This window comes from Apis mellifera, linkage group LG6 (genome assembly GCF_003254395.2).
Source record: "Apis mellifera strain DH4 linkage group LG6, Amel_HAv3.1, whole genome shotgun sequence".
NCBI lineage: Eukaryota > Metazoa > Arthropoda > Insecta > Hymenoptera > Apidae > Apis > Apis mellifera.
This window is the reverse complement of record NC_037643.1, coordinates 16,636,801-16,655,278: the sequence shown is the minus strand read 5'-3', so window position 1 is coordinate 16,655,278 and position 18,478 is coordinate 16,636,801. Positions and strand designations below refer to the sequence as shown.

The 18,478-nt window shown below is 29.8% G+C and overlaps 1 protein-coding gene across 2 annotated transcripts; it reads left to right on the top strand.

Annotated features, from left to right (window-relative positions):
* Positions 1–460: 460 nt before the first annotated feature.
* Positions 461–18,040, top strand: LOC413474 (nuclear hormone receptor FTZ-F1 beta). 2 transcript variants are annotated; one of them, XM_396918.7, is made up of 8 exons: positions 461–1,106; positions 11,468–12,006; positions 13,185–13,612; positions 13,872–14,210; positions 14,690–15,371; positions 15,603–16,480; positions 16,567–16,857; positions 17,105–18,040. In XM_396918.7, exons 2-7 carry the CDS (start codon positions 11,670–11,672, stop codon positions 16,831–16,833), a joined length of 2,931 nt encoding a protein of 976 aa, XP_396918.4. In that variant the 5' UTR covers positions 461–1,106; positions 11,468–11,669; the 3' UTR covers positions 16,834–16,857; positions 17,105–18,040. The 2 variants fall into 2 exon arrangements, with proteins under 2 accessions (XP_396918.4, XP_006570952.1); XM_006570889.3 differs by lacking the exon at positions 461–1,106 and adding an exon at positions 10,837–11,165.
* The last annotated feature ends 438 nt before the right edge of the window (positions 18,041–18,478 follow it).

The following is an 18,478-nucleotide window of genomic DNA, read 5'->3' as shown; positions in this document are numbered from 1 at the left end:
CAAATATTTCATAAAATATCTTGAAAGGTAAATAAAAAATATCAATCTCATCAATCTATCATTGTTAATTAAATAGGTTATTTATTAATTATTATTAATATTAGTATCAATAATTAAAAATATTTTTTAATTATTTTTTATATTTTTAGTTACTACACACGTTAATGATAATAAAATGCTTAAAAAAGTATATTTTAATAGGAAAAATTGTTATTAACATTTAATTAACGTACAGTTTTTTATTCATTATTTAATAATTAATTTTTTTTGCAGCAATATACTATTCATTTAACTTGTTTTTTAATTAAATATTTTATTTCATCAATCATTATAATATTTATAAATTTTTAAATACATTAAATGTTTATTATATAAAGGAATATAATTTTATCTTTATTTGAAAAATATCGAATTATGACATTTCATTTCATTTATTGTTGTATTAATTTATTTTATAATATAAGATATCTTAATGAATCCATTAATTAAAATAATCAATGAAATGCGAATGAAATAATTTTTAAAGTTTCTTTCGTTTTATGAACGTTTTTCGAGTATCATTTCAAATCAATTTCATGAAGAATCGCTATATTATAGTACATCGACGCGCGACAACGTCGTCCATCTGGTGGTGATGCACTGTACTATTGGCACTGGCTCTGAACACGAGCATAGAAAGAGAAAAAGAGAGAAAGAGAGACACAGGTACGAGACGAGCTTGTGGTGTGAGGTAGTCGTAGCCACCAGTCAACAGCGGAGACGGAGACGGAGAGTCCGAGGTAGCCCGTGCCTGTAGCTGCCCGTGGCTCGTTGTAACTCGTTGTAACGTGACGCGAAGGTGTGCCAAGCTCTTTCGGTTGCCTGTTACTTCGTCCGAAGACGCCCGATTGCACATCTACCATAGTGTCGTATATCGAAAGTGTCGGTAGTAGTGTTGTGTGATCTATCGGCCTATCTGTCCTCATGTGCTAGCCGAAAAAACTGTACCAGCCGAGCTATACATCATTGTGGAAAACTGTCAAGATTGTCGTGTCCCAGACGCTGCCTTTCAACCCGAATGCTTTGGACAATCCTCGTTGCGGTTGTCGAGTTGCACGAAACATAAGGTAAGGAAACGCGATACACGGAAGTGTATGGAAGCAAAGGTAAAATCGAAAATTGTTTAGTCGGCTATTCGAACGTTGCGCGTACAGAGGTTATGTTTCCCGATGACCCCTCGACTCCCTCCTCCTCCTCGTTATCCCCTTTCCTTTCATCGTTCTTTTTCTCTCGTTTCTTTTCTTCTCTCTTTCTTCCCCCCTTTTCTCATCTCATTCTTTGCTTGATTTTTTTTCGTCGCGAATGTGTTCTCATCGATAGAAAATCGTTTTAACTTTATCAGCCTAGCTTTATCCAGAGACTCTCGATACTCTGATATCGAATCGCTGCGATGAATTTCAATCGCAGATCGATTAATCGCCGATTGATCACCGATCTTTCTCTTTCTTTTTCTTTCTCTGTTTCTTCCTTTTGGCGTCTCTCCCTTTTGTCTCTTTACGTCCTTTTCCTCTTTCTCTTTCTCGGCTGCGAGCCGCGAAGGCACTCGCACACATACGTTCTCATACACCGACATATTCCGCTTCTTTCCTGCAAGACCGTGTCATAGCCTTTCTCGTGGTAACGAGTTTCGTAACTTCCCTCGATACAAGAGTCACGAACTATCAGCTGTCAGCCTCCGTGTTCGTACCACCTGTCCAAAAGTCGATTTTCTTCCTTTTCTCTGTCTGGCTTCACAATTTAAACTTCGTCGTTTTTTTCACTTCTGTCCGCCCTTTTTTCATATCTTCATGTATCAATTTATTGATTCAAGAGAAAGAAGTTGACACAAATTTTTTATGATTACGCGACTTTCGTGTTGGGAACGCGATGAGAACGAGAACGTGATATAGCCGCGTGTCTACGAACGAGCGAGGTAATCGGAGCAGCAAGCGAGGCTAACCGACTTGGACAATCATGTTGATATTTCGGCGCGCAGGCTTTCTGGCTTGACAGCGTGACCGGCCTTGAGCCCCTCCATACTCTCCTCTTACACTCTTCACCTCCATCCCCACTATAGGTAATACACGATATACACTGCAGATCAGTGCTCCTCAACGCGAGATTCTTGTGCTTGGGAATTTTCTTCGATCGCGCGTGCACTTCTTTTTCTCGTAACGCGCTGCATAAGGACGTTTTATGTTCCAAGTGAACCCGTTAATCCAAGGAGACAACTTATCTCGTTTCGTATCTATGAAGTTATTTTAATTCATTGTTGAAATTTAACATTTTCATATTGTGATTTAACATATTCATATTAAAGGATAATACCTTTCGATTTATATTTATTACAATGAATTTTATAATATGTGAATAGAAAGAATTGCCAATTATATTTTGATTAATAGAATTAACAATGAATGAAAGTGCAAAAATAATTTACTTTTATTCAAATTATGTATTTTATATATTATGATATTATTTTTTAAAATTATGAAAAATTATAAAAATAAAACATAAAAAGCAATATTTTAAAAATATATAAATATAGAAAGAATAATAAAATAGAAAATTTTATATATTTTTTGTTTTAATATTATATAATTTAATATTTCATTTTTTTTTTTCTTTTTTTTTTTCATATTAGAAAGAATAATCATATGAAATCTTGTATGAATCTTATATGGATTTAATCGATTCGCTTTGCGATGATAAATGCATTCTCATCGGAACGTTATCCTAACGTTATCAAATCGAAGGTCGAATGCGAATTCTAACACGTAAACAAGTTATCTTTGATCAAGGAACTTCGAACAAAAGTCTGACATTCTACTTATAGTTCATATTGGATTTTAATTAATGTTCGTTAATGGAAATTTCATACTTATCATTAGATCAAAATTCGATATTTAGAAACTATATATATAATGATGTAAGGATAAAGGATATAGATTAAATTAGACAATCATTCAGTTTCTTTTACGTTTTTTTTTTATCTTAACATCTTTTTCTTATTTTAATCTACTTCTAATCTTCCTTTTTCATTTTATATTTTATATTTTATATTATATTACAAATTTTATAATAAAAAATTGTCCAAATTAATAAAATATCTTTTTAAAAATTATTATTTGCAAATTAAAATATTATAATTATTTCACTGTTTTATTTATATCTGTGTGCAAAACCTAAATAATTTACAATGATAATATTTTATATAAATAATTAATATCATGTTTTTTTCATCTGTATCAAATTTTTCAATTTAATCTACTTTGTTTAATTCAAAAAATATAATATATAATTGTTAATTCACAGTGATTTAGAAAAAATATATTATTTGATTTATCGTTTAGATGGAATATGGAAATAACTGAATAAGTCGAGAAATATAAATGAAAACGATGGGGAGGGGAGGAAGAGGGGGAGGGGAGGGGGTAGAATAGAAGTAGAGGAGCACGAGAAAATCGCTGGCTCGAGACTGACTGTTACAGAAAAAAGGAAACGGGATCAAATGGATGGGGCATTAGCCTATAGCGGTATACATGAATACAGTCGGTAATGATGCTATTGACACAAAATTAAGCATTAATACTTTTCTTTATCATTCAATCGTATTAATTATGATTTTTTTAACAAATAATTTCAAACGTTAATGATAAGCTTTTATTGTACTTAACAAATATTTATAAGAAATGTAATACTCGGTTTTACGAATATTCTTCTTGAGAGAAATACAAAATTTTATTTATCAATAATTATAGGAAATTTTTTATAATTATAAGAAATTAAAATTTATCGTGTTATCTGCAATTGATAATATCTATAAATTATCAATGAAATATTCTATTTTAATAGAAAAAAAATAAAAATAATTTTCAGAAATCATTTATTATAATAATTATTAAAATATGAAAATCTGAAAATATCTAAATATTTATATTAACTTATGTTATAAAAAAATTATACAAAATTGTGCTTATTGTATAATTACATTATATTATAAATTTTTCTTGGATGGATACATTTTATGTTATATAAACTTTTCAAAAAAATCCGTAAGCATTACGTTTATATCGCATTTGAATAAATTTAGGAATTTGTATTAACTTGTTAAATGAATTTTATTTAATAGATTACAAAATATAAAATTAACGTACGAAATTGATTATAATTACCTGCAAGAATTGTTCATTTACTTATGATAAATTTCTACAATTTTACAGAATCATGAATTCTTATCTGACGTCTTCCTTAAAGCATCGCAAATTACTTTGAAAATCATTGTGGATTTTCAACAACATATATTTATAAATAATAAATTTTTAAAGTAAAAAAATATTTCCTTAAATTTTGTATTATCGTTTCATTTTCAAATTAAAATAAATTAAATCAAAAAAACTTTAATGATACTAGTTTATATCGAATAATAAAAGTGTCGAGTTGACCTAACCTCTAAAATGTGACAAAAATATTGTATTGCAAGTTGAAAGGATTATTGTTCGAAATATTTCCGAAACTATTGAAAAGTTTAATTTCTGTTACAAACTTATTCGTATCTTAACTTTTTTAAGGCAAGATTTCGATAATACAGACATAATACACACAGGTAAAATCCATTAGTAGTGGCAGCGACGGGTTTGTCCATGATACTGCTGGTAATCGCTACTCGAGATTGCGCAAGCTTCTTCTCGATCTTATCATAACCGCAGAGTGTATACATTACATATGCATACACGTACTGTCATGATATATGTATTATACGAATATGCATATAATATATGTAAAAGTAAACGAATGCGAAAAACATTAACCTATACAAGGTGTATTAAAAAAATTACGAACAAATGATTTTATTTCATAAATATCTTTTAATATCTCGTAAAATAAAAAAAAAAATTAACCAAAAATTATATCATAAATATGACAAGAATAAGGAAATAATTTTGAATTATTTACTTATAATATAATAACGCAAAAATATTTTCAATAAATATGTTTATTTTGAATCAAGTTGGTATGATGATAAGACGAACACAACTTTTATTTAAATTTTTTGTGAAAATATTGATGAAAATGATTTTATTAAAAATAATCTGTAAAAAAATATTTTCATATTTGAATACACGATTAATATTACACACTATTCGACTTGTTTACTTTGTTATTTTATCAGGCTTGATGTAGAAAGAGACATCTGAATGCATTTTTGCCGCATACATATACAGCAACACGAAAACAGTAATACGATATGACAATGTATATAGATATAGAATGCAATATAAGTAGGTATGCGCGCATATGTGCACATTACGTAGAGAATTCTATGTCGCATAAATGGCTTTCGTTGCGTATATACAGTCCCACACCCTGCATGTGAAAAAGAAAAAAAAGAGACAGAGAGAAAGAGTGTGTACTGGAAACTCCCTGGATCCTTGAGACACGGATAGACCTAGTGCGACTTATGAATATTGATGAACCTTTCCCGTACTTGCCCGACCGCACCTCAACATTTATTACTCGACAGCGATCTTCCTCTTTTCTTCCTCTTATTTCTTTTCTCAAACTAATTTTTCTAAACCACTACGCCACTTAGTCAAAACTTTTTTCAATTCTACATCTAGTTACATTTAGTTTCCTATCTATTCGATGTAATAATTGTGCACGCACAGCCGCTAGATGTCACTAGTTATAGTGTTTATTACTTGATGATTTCAAATTCTCAATTAATAATATATTTTTATGCATGAAATAGTTTTTTTATAATAGATGTTATAATAAATAATAGATACGCATGCTAGATAATATATAATATACATCGACAATTTTTGAACGAAAGAATCAACATTCTTTCGTATGTGTTTAAAGTATTGTGTGAAGATTGCGAATATATATATATATATATATACTTATACTACGTATAAGAAAATATATGTACGTTTGTAATCATGTCATATGTTTGTAAATATATATTCGTTTTAAAAGAAATATTTTGCACTGCTTTCACATATGTTGGTTTAATTCAAGGTTTTAATCCAGAATTGCTGCATTAATTATAAATATGCGAATATTACATTCCAGAGGTCGCTGAAAACTCTTTAATGTATTCAATATGGTGATTGGTACATATGAAAACATGCATGGTACTGCATGATCATATATACATATATATTTTCAACTTAACAGACATGCCGTTATAAATGTATTTAGTTACTAATTGATATGAATAAATTTATGTGTAGAGGGAAAAGTTGAAATACATTATTTCTTTAAAAATTATAGTAGGAATGCAAGGTAAGATTTAATTGGTTTTTATGTAAATTTGAAAATGGAAGAATAATGGAAAAGTATTAACAAATGAAATAACAGAAAAATATCATTTTCACTCAACAAATTTTGTTTTTTATTGCAAATAGCATATAAAATTATATAGATTTTGTTTGAGTTTAAAATATTTTGAAATACACATCTCACGTATCTCTAATTTATAAAATTAATAGAAAAAAATTAAAAGAATCTCTTCTATTGTTCAAAAAAATATCAAATCTAATATTAAATTAAATTAAATTAAAGAAATCAAATATTTTTTTTATTTTAATTGAATAAAATTTATTTATATAGAAGATATTACTAATTAAATTCATAAATTTATCCATAAAAATTTTTTATATTTATATTGCAATTAAATATAGTAGTTCTATCCGTTCATTAAATTTTGTTTTTGAATAAATCTTGTGTAATCATTATGTTCGATTCGAATTATCGAAAGAATTATCCAGTTTTATTATACGCCATTATTATCGACTGTTCTCTATCGCAAATATAATTTTTTCTAACATAAAGCCAATTCGACGCGATCTCATTGAGGCAAGCGAAAACAAAATGCGGCAATGTATATACGAGACGACGGTAGCTGGCTGTTGCAGCCGATCCCGAACCGAACCGGTTCTCGATGTTGCTCAAAAATGCTTCTCGACCGGCTATAATAATTTTAATTGACACCCAGACCAGACCAGAGTATTCTCGATCGGTATGTTCATATACCTAACTTCGGATACGAGGAGGTATCGTATCCGATAAATGAAAAATGAACGTTATTCGTATTTTTACGTAATCTCTAACGTTTTATCTAGATGTCGCGACGTTTCCATTTTTTTTCACGCTTATGCTTTATCATTCGACAATGATCTAGAACGTGATGCAACAGTAATAACGTAAAAGTAAGTTTCGATTAATTTTTTATTTATTTGTTATAATAAATATACATCATAAAATATATATATATATATATATATAAAAATACACCGAATAATAAATTATTTACAAAGATTTAATAACGAATGCAATATATTATTTTTAGATTCGATTACACAGTGGATAGATAACAGTTTCACTTTTATCGCTATTTAACATCGATGGTATCTTTAGCAATTTTCAACTTCACTAATCAATCGAAGGAATACGAGATATATAAAGAAGTTATAAAAATACAGATTATATTATTTGAATTGTAAAAGTGTTTTTAATGTCACCATAATAAATAAAGGTCAAATTACACCAAAAAATGGATAAAGTAGTATTCACATATTGAAATGATAAATATTGCATTAACTCTTTAATGCAATATCATTCTAATAAAAAGATTCGTATTCGCGATTTTCTTCAATGACTTTTTTTTTTTTTTTGCCATTTTATTTTTTAATTTGATTTATATATGTGAGAATATATGTATATATAGAAATTCTATCTAATGTTAAAAATTACAATCGAAGAAAATGCGCATTTATAAATGTGCGTGATCAGAAAATATGTGTAAAGTTAAGTGTACCTATGTACATTCAACGAGATATTTAAACGTATGCGTAGTTGGGCCTGTCGAGCTCACTGGCCCGGGTGAAAGGAAAACCCGCGCCTAGCTTCCAGTGAAATAGAGAGAGAGAGAAGTAGAGAGGGAGGGAGAGAGAGATTCCACGTCAAATCCAGTACTTTTTATACTTGGAACGCGAGTGTGGAGACGAGGAAAGCTTCTATGAAATACCTTACATGATCATTGTGTAACGGACAGTACATGTAAATGTACAATTATCGCGCGTTATTATCGGTCGGTAAGAGTAATAGGAAAATCCATTATATATGAAATAGGAAAATTTTTGAAATTTAAATAATTTATTTTTTTATTAATTTAATATATTGATTTTTTTAAGATCTCGAAGAATTTCTCTATTTCCAAATGCAATAAGAAAAATATATTAAATGTAAATTAAATGAAAATAATGTGTATATATATATTTTTGTTTAAAGAAATATATTTATTCTCTGTTACATGAATTTTCATTCGTTTGAGTTTATTTGATTTGTGCAAAGTATTTATATTGAATAAACTTCGTGACTTACGTGATTAACTTATGTTGGTACTTTATATCGAAGTCAAATGTCCGTTACACTCGTTTATCCTTCGTTAATATCGCTTTAGAAAGTGTACACCGTTCCCGATAGGAACAACCTCTCACGTTGTCGATATGCATTTCCACGAAACATACTTTATTTGATAATTAAAATTTGCCTCTCACAGCCAACCAATGCGAAATTGTGAAAGCTGGAAAGAATGATTAATGACCAATTCGATATTTAAATGATCAGCTGAAAATTACGCGAAAATTTTTCAAAAATAAAATAACATATTGCTTGCTGTAATTTTTCAACTGTATAATTTATCGTGTATAATAACACGATTAAATATTATTTCTTTTTTTTTTCTAATAAAATACGGAAATAGTTGCAATATTTTTAAAATAAATTTCAACTTCTTTTTTTTTCTATCGCGTAGCGTAGAGAAATATTTTTCTATTAATAACGATGATTGTCGTTGGCAAAACCTCTTTAAATAAAAATTTCGATTTTCTTAACAACATGACGCGTGGTTAATATTTTATTTGTCTGGTCGACAAGTGACGAGGTTAACGTAATAGGAAAATAAACATAGTTCTTCATACTTCTTTCATGGTCATTCCGTTTCTTAATCGGGGTCTATGGTATATACGACCTGCTCAAAATAGAGCCAGCGTGTACTCTTAAGGTCATCGATCCCTCTTCCGCGTCACCTGCCATGCTTACACCTATCGAGATGTGAACGTAATATCACATGATAGGATAATCTAATGTATATTTTAACAAAGACCTGCAATTTTCCACACACACACACACATATATATACATTGTTATTGATTGAAAAAATTTCTAAATAATAAATATCCTTCCTCAAAATTTTTGCAAAATTTTTAATCAAAGTTTATAAATTAAAATGAAAAAATTTAATTGATGATAATTTTATAAAATAATAATTTTCGAGGATAAAATATTAATATCATAATTATTTATTTACAAATTTATCACTTATCATTAATCAAAGTTTATAAATTAAAATGAAAAAATTTAATTGATGATAATTTTATAAAATAATAATTTTCGAGGATAAAATATTAATCATAATTATTTATTTACAAATTTATCACTTATCATTAATCAAAGTTTATAAATTAAAATAAAAAAATTTAATTGATGATAATTTTATAAAATAATAATTTTCGAGGATAAAATATTAATATCATAATTATTTATTTACAAATTTATCACTTATCATTAATCAAAGTTTATAAATTAAAATGAAAAAATTTAATTGATGATAATTTTATAAAATAATAATTTTCGAGGATAAAATATTAATATCATAATTATTTATTTACAAATTTAGCAACATTGTTAAATTCATAATTAAAAATTTATTGTATATAAAGATACATTTAAAGTTACATGTAATCATTTTTTTTATTAGTAATATTAAATTAAAAATTTTTGTTGTAAAATGTTTACTGCATTGGACATTGAATTTTATGCAAGTCATCTATAAGCAATGTCATTTGCAATATTTGAGAATCATCCTTTCAAATATAATAATAATTTACATTTATCAATTTAAATACAATTATTAATTAAAATAAATTACTTACGATCAATTTTGAGATTAAACATATACATATATAAATAAAAATTAGAAAATTCTCATTTGAGAGGTTAGGTTACAATAAAATCTTGGAATCTGATCAATCTGAATGGAGAATTGAGAATGATTCGAATATCTTTTCGAAGTTTTCAAGAAAGGTAAAACGTCGCAAGGTTACATTCGTCCAAATATACGAAAAAGAGCAATCTTGGTGCATCGTAGTGGATGGCAGTGGCGTGGTCGGTGCGCGCCGGTCAGAGTAGGGAGAAAAGACCTTGAATCGCGTCACGTGACCACGAAGGTACATTGGAGTTGGGTAGGGCGGTTGCAGAGGGCCTTGACCTTACCGTCGGCGTCGCAGCCATAGTCTGTAACTACCATCGTCGTGGCCTTTACGAACCTCCGAGAGAAGAAGCCGCGCAATGCTTCTTCTTCTTCTTCTTCTTACAATTCAATTTTTCCCATTTTCTTACTCTTAGATTTATTACATTCGCAAGAAACTTATTCCAATACTAACGATACCTTTCAACAAAATCCTGTTGAAACAATGTTTCATTGCACGAATGTATACCAGCGTAAAGATGAGTTTTCCATCGAAATTTTACATTGCATAATGATTATTAACGACCAACGATAATTTTGTTATACATCTCTTAATATTATTTAATTAACGAATAAAATATTAAAATAATTTTCAAATTAATAATATTTATAACTATGTGATTTTTAAAAAAAATTTTCGTAAAAATAAAAAAAGATACGTCTTTCTTAAACAATAATTTCAAATTCTCAAGCAAAATCCGAGTAGATAATGTTAAATTTTTATCGCTTTTGGAACACGTAGTAAAGCTAAGTGTTACACTATCGTCTGGAAATAATTAACGGTGTTGACGCATCGAGCAGACGTAACGGACAAAGAGCGCAATTTTGTACCGGTTTTTCCTTGCCTGGTGTGTTGTATCGTGTTGCGTGATCAGTTACAAACAAAAGGTACAACTACGAGGCGCGTTTGCGTTTCCGCACGAAGGTCGATCGGTGGCTCCCCGGGACCGGAAGTGGACCGGCCTTGCGGGACGGCCGTCAGTGCATACTAGCGGAACTTAGATGTGTGTGACCGCTTCTACAGGCTCTGTTTCCCAGACACGTCCAAGTAAACGCTTTTGGCTCACCTGGATGCACTTTCTTCTGATTGAAAATTAACTGATTGAATTAACATTTTAAAAATTCTTTTTTTACAAATTTATCTTACTTTTGCTATATACTAAACGTAGATATATTGATATACTCGTTATTTATTATAATTTTTTTAACTAAATATATAATTAAAATATAGATTTATACATAAATACATTATACAATATTATATGTATATACATATAAATACATATTATATATTATATACACATAAATACATTATACATTATACATAAATATCCAATTTTCTGTTCACAGGCACAATCTGACAAATGTTCGAACTCGAATGATCGATAGGGAAAAATCGATGAGATCGGATGGAAAATTAGAAATTGCATTATATCGGGAAAAGTAGCTAGCGCAGTCAGAGAGAGGTTCTTTCCAGGATGCCGCAAGGTTTCGCGATCGTTCAGACACACCGAGTCGCGTCACGAGCGTGCGGCGAATTGACCAGCTGAGGATGTCGGAGCAAAACGGGCCCAGCGAAGGCCCAGGGCCGGGTCCGGGACCGGGCCCCGGTTGGTGGCCAGCCTCGCAGTCTTGGAAGGCGAACTCTTGCACCGCGGCTTCCTCGTCCACCGGCTCCACCGCGTCAGACAACTCCGCCTCCGTCTCTGCCTCTACGTGCACTACCTCTACCTCCTCCTCCCTGGCGACCACCACTTCGCCCACCTCGACCAGCTGCTGTCCCTCGACACCCGGTGGATGCACGATCACTGCGGCTCGCTCCTCCGAGACGGGGAAAAATGTCTCTGTCACAACGATCAACGTGCCGCCCAATCAGGATATGCACGATGGTAATCCTTTTCTATTGTATTATCTCTCCTTTCGAAATATTGAGAAAAACTTCTTTCACGTTTCAGTGTATTCAGTTTTTCTACAAAGTTTCGTATTTACATTCTTTGGTTAATCATGCAATTGATTTTTATACCGTATTAAAAGTGTTTCTTTATAGTGATAGATAATCAACTTTTCAGTAAAAATTTAGGATATCATATTGATTTATGTAATTATATTTCTTAGGTATATATTATTATTTGATTTTTATTTTTAGAGAAAACTTAACCTCATTGTTGGTCACTTATGTTTAAATATATTATTAATAATTGTCTAATCAAAAAGTTTTTTACAGTGATATGTAATTATATCATTTAAATAATTTAAATTTTGTGTTTTATATCACTAGAGTCTATGTTTTTCTTTTAAGATATTATATAATTTTTAAGAGCGTAAGCATAAAAAGAATTAGGTTAGGAAAGATGAGAGCAACTTTTAATGTTTTATTTCTGATTAAATCTGAATTAGAGTTAATGGTTTTAATAATTCTCACGATCAGAAATTATTTGATTTTTTTTTATTTATAATAAGATATATAACGATGTTCTAATAATTATTATTTCGCTTGCGTTAACTAAACGTAAATATTAGTATATTGTCTGCAATTAGAACTTAACAATAATATCATGGAATAAATAATTATTTTCCCGAATATTATCTCATATTACCGAAAAACAATGGAAATATTTGAAGTTCTAATATTATGCAATGTTAACTCATAGTATCATACATAATAATGCTATATTTTATTCGAGATAAATATCAAGAATAATTAACTCTTTGTAATAAAAATTAAACAAATAACTAGTTTCATTTATTCAATTTTAAAATTTTAAATAATTTAAGAATTTCTTTTTTTCACTAATGACTGCTCTCCTTTCGTAACATATCTATTAGAACGTCTCACAACATAGTACTACTAGCATTGCATAAAACGATATTTACCGTTCCGCTTTGCCCCGGTTTCTCCTACTCTCTACTCTACAGAACATCCTCCATACTAGATATCGCACGCTTGCTATATTTCAAAAATCTATTTTACTTTTATTTACAATATCATTAGTTTTCCCACTTTAAAATATAAATCAAATAAATCAAATAATTAAATTTGAGATTTAATCAATCATCTTTTTTTTAGGCAAGGGTATATGCAAATATCTCACCGGCCAGAATGGCGTGACAGTGTCCGTAGTTTCAAGCTGTGGATCCGTACTAGGCTGTGGAAATGCGAGCATCGTGTCTACTACGGGAATCGGTAACAATACCGGTACGCAAAGCATCGGTATCGGTATTAATGTTTTAAGCCAGAATACAGCAGACGAAGATGCTGAGGATAGCGATGTCGAGATAAGCAAAATTGACTTTCGTGGGGTAAATTTGCGCACGAAGAAGAAGCGAGATGTGTCGATTAGTCAGAGTGGTGAAAAAATCGGTGACGGGGACGTAGAAGATGCAAATGGTTGTTATGATGGGAACGACGTTTCCCAACAACAACCGGAGAGACCTATGTCATGGGAAGGAGAATTGTCCGACCAAGAAATGTCTTCCAATACAATTACAAATCAAGTATGTGTCGGTAACTTGCTAATTTATCAATGTTTTGTTTTATAAAACAAAATTGTTAATTCTCAGATTATTGCTTTGAGATAAAATTCAGGATTTGATTTTTCAAAAAAAGTGAATTTCCTAATAAATCTAAAAATATTGAGAATAATTGTAAAACGTTATAAAATTCTAGGAATTTCTTAACCTATATGATTATTTTTAAAAAAAATTGTATATATTTATTTATTATCCTTTGATCATTATATTAATTTTATTATAGGATACACATGAAGATACATCAATGGAAGGTGTTCAAATATGTGGTGCGAGTCCTGGGCCTATAGAGCAGAAATTTCCTATAAAACCAGAACCAGATTTTCGATCCAGTCCTGGATTTACATTTGGTTCTTTTCACGATACAGGATTACCTCTAACTCATGGTCATCAAATACAACAACAACAACAACGCAACATTGAAAATCTTGAACAAACACAACAAAACGATTTGCCTCTTCTTGTAGGAAAATTACTTGGTGGTTATAATAGTTCAACTCCAAATCATAGTCCAGTTTTAAATCCTAGACATCATCTGACAAAGCATAGCCACACAAGATCACAGGTAATATAATTGATTTAGTGATATGTATTTTAGAATTCATTATTTAAATATATTTTCATTTTTAATTTCATATTTCTAAGTGTTATTTACAACGAAAATATGATAATTTAAATATAATTTAAATAATATAGATAATAAATAATAAAAAAATAATTTAAATAATAATATTTAAAAAAATAGAAACTAAATAAAAAAATTACTTAATATTATAGACATTTATTCCATTATTTATCTGAAAAATTTTACAACTTTTTTATAGCATATTCATTCTTTCATGATTTTTAAAACAATTTGTTTATATATATTTTCATAAACCAGTTTTATATTTTTATATATTTTCTGAGATAGGATTTCATGGAATAAATAAAGTTATTATTAATTAAAAATTATAAATAATAATAAATAAAATTCATATGTAAGTACATTATAAATTATGAAATGTTATTATCATAATTGCTAATATTTTTAAAATTTTTCAGGTACCATCACCAGACTCAGCGATTCATTCCGCGTACAGTGTATTTAGTTCACCAACGCAAAGTCCTCATGCAGCTCGTCATTCTGCTCTAGGGGCAGGAAGTCCAGTTCCATCTTCATCATTGTCTTTATCGCGACATAGCTTCAACAATTCGACTTCTTCATTATCTTTATCGTTGTCACATTCGCTTTCAAGAAACAATTCAGATGCCTCAAGCAGCTGTTACAGCTATGGCTCTCTCAGTCCACCCACGCATTCACCCGTCCAGCAACCAAGACATCCGCAACATCATCAACATCAAGTTGCTCAAGGAAGTCCGCTTCATCTTCCGGCTACAGCCTCGCCTGCCATTTCTCATCACTATTCTTCCTCTGCACCGGGTTCTGAATTATCTCCTGAAGGACACGTTGCTACAGACGATCAAGAAGATTGTCGAATACCGTCAGCACCGTCTGGTATTTCAACTAGGCAACAATTAATTAATAGCCCATGTCCAATCTGCGGAGATAAGATTAGTGGTTTTCATTATGGAATCTTCTCATGCGAGTCGTGCAAGGGATTTTTCAAACGCACCGTCCAAAACCGGAAAAATTATGTGTGCCTTAGAGGCGCGGGCTGCCCCGTTACTGTCGCTACAAGGAAGAAATGCCCCGCCTGCCGATTTGATAAGTGCCTCAATATGGGTAAGATAAAAGGAAATTGATTATAAAATTTGTAGATCGATTTTAAATATAATTAAAAAATTTAAAAAAATTTTATCATATTTTATGTTTACATATTATCTTAATTTATTTTCAAAGATTCTTATTCTTTTTTTTTTAAATAAGACAATAAAAGAATAGAAGAACTTATAAATATATTTCTCAAAATATTTTCAAAATACTATATTGTACTGTATTGTATTATATTAATAGGTATGAAGCTCGAGGCGATTAGGGAGGATCGCACTAGGGGTGGAAGAAGTACCTACCAATGTACATACACTCTTCCAGCAAGCCTTGTTGGTAGTCCTGCAAGTAACATAGCTAGCGATAAATTAGCTACTGGAGGAAATTGTAGTCCAGCTCCAACTGGTAATGAACATCACTATCCGGCAAGACATCATTCAAATCACTCTCATAAAATGCAAGTGGTACCACAACTTCTACAAGACATCATGGATGTAGAGCATTTATGGCATTACAATGATAATGATCGTATGACCGGAAGTGGAGGAATAAATACTACTAGAAATAATGATGCAATGTTATTGGGAGTTGGAAGTGGTGGAGGAACTGGAACAGGAAATGATACGAGTTCAAATATTGAATGTTCCTCCAATGGAACCGCAGGAAACGGTAATCCCAATAACAGAAGAGATGAGAGATCATGCTCTAATGTTTCTAACGTCGGTAATGAACAACGAGCTACGCCCATTAGTAGCAGTTCTCAAATTAATAATACAAATGGTAATTCAACTCAACATCCTGATTTCTTATCGAACCTCTGCAACATCGCTGATCATCGTCTCTATAAAATAGTGAAATGGTGTAAGAGTTTACCGTTATTTAAAAACATTTCAATTGATGATCAGATTTGTCTGTTAATTAATTCCTGGTGCGAGTTATTGCTCTTTTCATGTTGTTTTCGGAGCATGAGCACTCCTGGTGAAATTAGAGTGTCTCTCGGCAAGTCGATTACATTAGAACAGGCTAGACAGCTTGGCTTGGCGACCTGCATCGAGAGGATGCTTGCATTTACTAATAATTTGCGAAGACTTCGAGTAGATCAGTATGAATATGTGGCAATGAAGGTAATTTATTTCTTTTTTTTATTACTTCTATGAATATCGAAATTATTGATTTTAAAATTAATATCATATTTAATTATCATATATAGGTAATAGTGTTATTGACCTCTGATACAAGTGAATTGAAGGAACCTGAAAAAGTTAGAGCATCTCAGGAGAAGGCTTTACAAGCATTACAACAATATACCATAGCAAGGTATCCAGAGATGCCTGCTAAATTTGGTGAATTATTATTGAGAATTCCAGATTTACAAAGAACATGCCAAGCAGGAAAAGAATTGTTAAGTGCGAAACGTGCTGAAGGGGAAGGTAGCTCGTTTAATTTGTTAATGGAATTGTTAAGAGGAGATCACTGAATTATTACCACAATGAACAATACCGTAAGTTGTTTATTAAGTTCATTGAACACAATAAATGTATTTATTAATTTTATAAGTATGAAATTTTTTTTATTTAAAAATTTCAGTAATAGATAAGTGATTATAAGTGATTATAATAATATTATAATAAATTGTAAAGCTATTAAAATAAAAATATAATAATATTACTTCATAATAGTAAATATAATAATTTTAAATAAATAAATTTTTTATTATATAAATTATAATAAAAATATTTTTTTTTCAGATTCCACGCTTATAAAATCTGTAAGCTTAAGGAATTGGAATGTATTAAATAATCAAGAAACAACAAAAGTAAAAACAAAACTATAAACATTATGGTCCACGATACATTAGTTCTGGGTGAAGGGACTACATTCTTATAGAACTAATTAGAAGTTGATTGCTTGATGCATAAAGCGAATGAGAAATGATGTTTCTTTTCTCTTTTTTTGTTTTTTATTCTTTCTTTTTAAATTAAAAATAGTTTCACGGAGGTATTGTGTAATGCAATTCCGCCTTGAAACATGAATTTCGAAGCGGCCTAATGGTAAGCTCGAAATGTTCAGCATGCATATTTGCAAAAGAGACTGAAAATATAATCGAAGGAGAGATACAGAGCATTTACTTTTACAATAATATCAATGTACAGAGATAAAAAGATTGAGAGAGAGGGAGAGAAAGAATGATAGAGAGAATGAAAGAGAGTATGAGAGTCGATATCAAATAGCATAAAAATGCTAAATTTTATTAGGTAGATTCAATTTGTTCAAGTAAACGACGAATACAGAGTTTTAACCTTGATAATTATTATAATAATAAAACAACCAGTATTTTATATTGTTCTGCGCTTACTTAAAAATAAGACAGAAAATAATGTCTTATATCCCGGTAATAAAAGTGTACTTAAAATATGAGTCGACCAATTGTTTACTTATAGAGCAGTTAATCGTGTAATAATTAATAGGTAGTAATATCGAGCTAACATATTGTCAAAACATTATGGTTTTTATCTATTATACATAAATACATTTTTTTATTCTCTGTATGTTTTAATAACACGCCAACGACGGATGAAAGATTTTACCAACGTATATGTCTGTTTTTAAACAGCGAAAAATGATTTGCAATCATTTTTTTTTTTTTTGTAAATAAATTTTATTTTAAAACATTTGTTTCCAAATTATATTGTATTCAATTAAATTTTTATGAAATTTTTATAAAAATTGTTTATTTGTTATTAAAATTTTACGATTATTCTATTATTTAGAAACTAAGTTTAGTTTATTATGTTTATGTAAAAAAATATATATCATCGTGAATGAATGTTAAAACCGGTGATTAAAGATTCTTATCACAAATGAATATAAAATTATATTCACAAATTCGAATAATTTGTTCAAAAAATTCTATTATGTTCATAGAGTACATTATCATAAAGTTAATTTGTTATTCATTTAATATCATTGTTAAAAAAGATGTTATGAAATTATAACAAAAAATTATTGCGCTTTAGTTGTAAGCTGGTGCAATTTCATATTTTAAAAATAAATACAAAATTTTTTACAGAAATCAATTATGAAATGGAGCTAAAGTCTCCTTTAAAATAAAGAATACTCAT

Coding starts and splice junctions, on each gene's coding strand:
- LOC413474 (XM_396918.7), top strand. CDS start 11,670: ATGTCGGAGCAAAACGGGCCCAGCGAAGGCCCAGGGCCGGGTCCGGGA. Junction 12,007..13,184: donor CAATCAGGATATGCACGATG/GTAATCCTTTTC, acceptor TCTTTTTTTTAG/GCAAGGGTATATGCAAATAT. Junction 13,613..13,871: donor CCAATACAATTACAAATCAA/GTATGTGTCGGT, acceptor ATTTTATTATAG/GATACACATGAAGATACATC.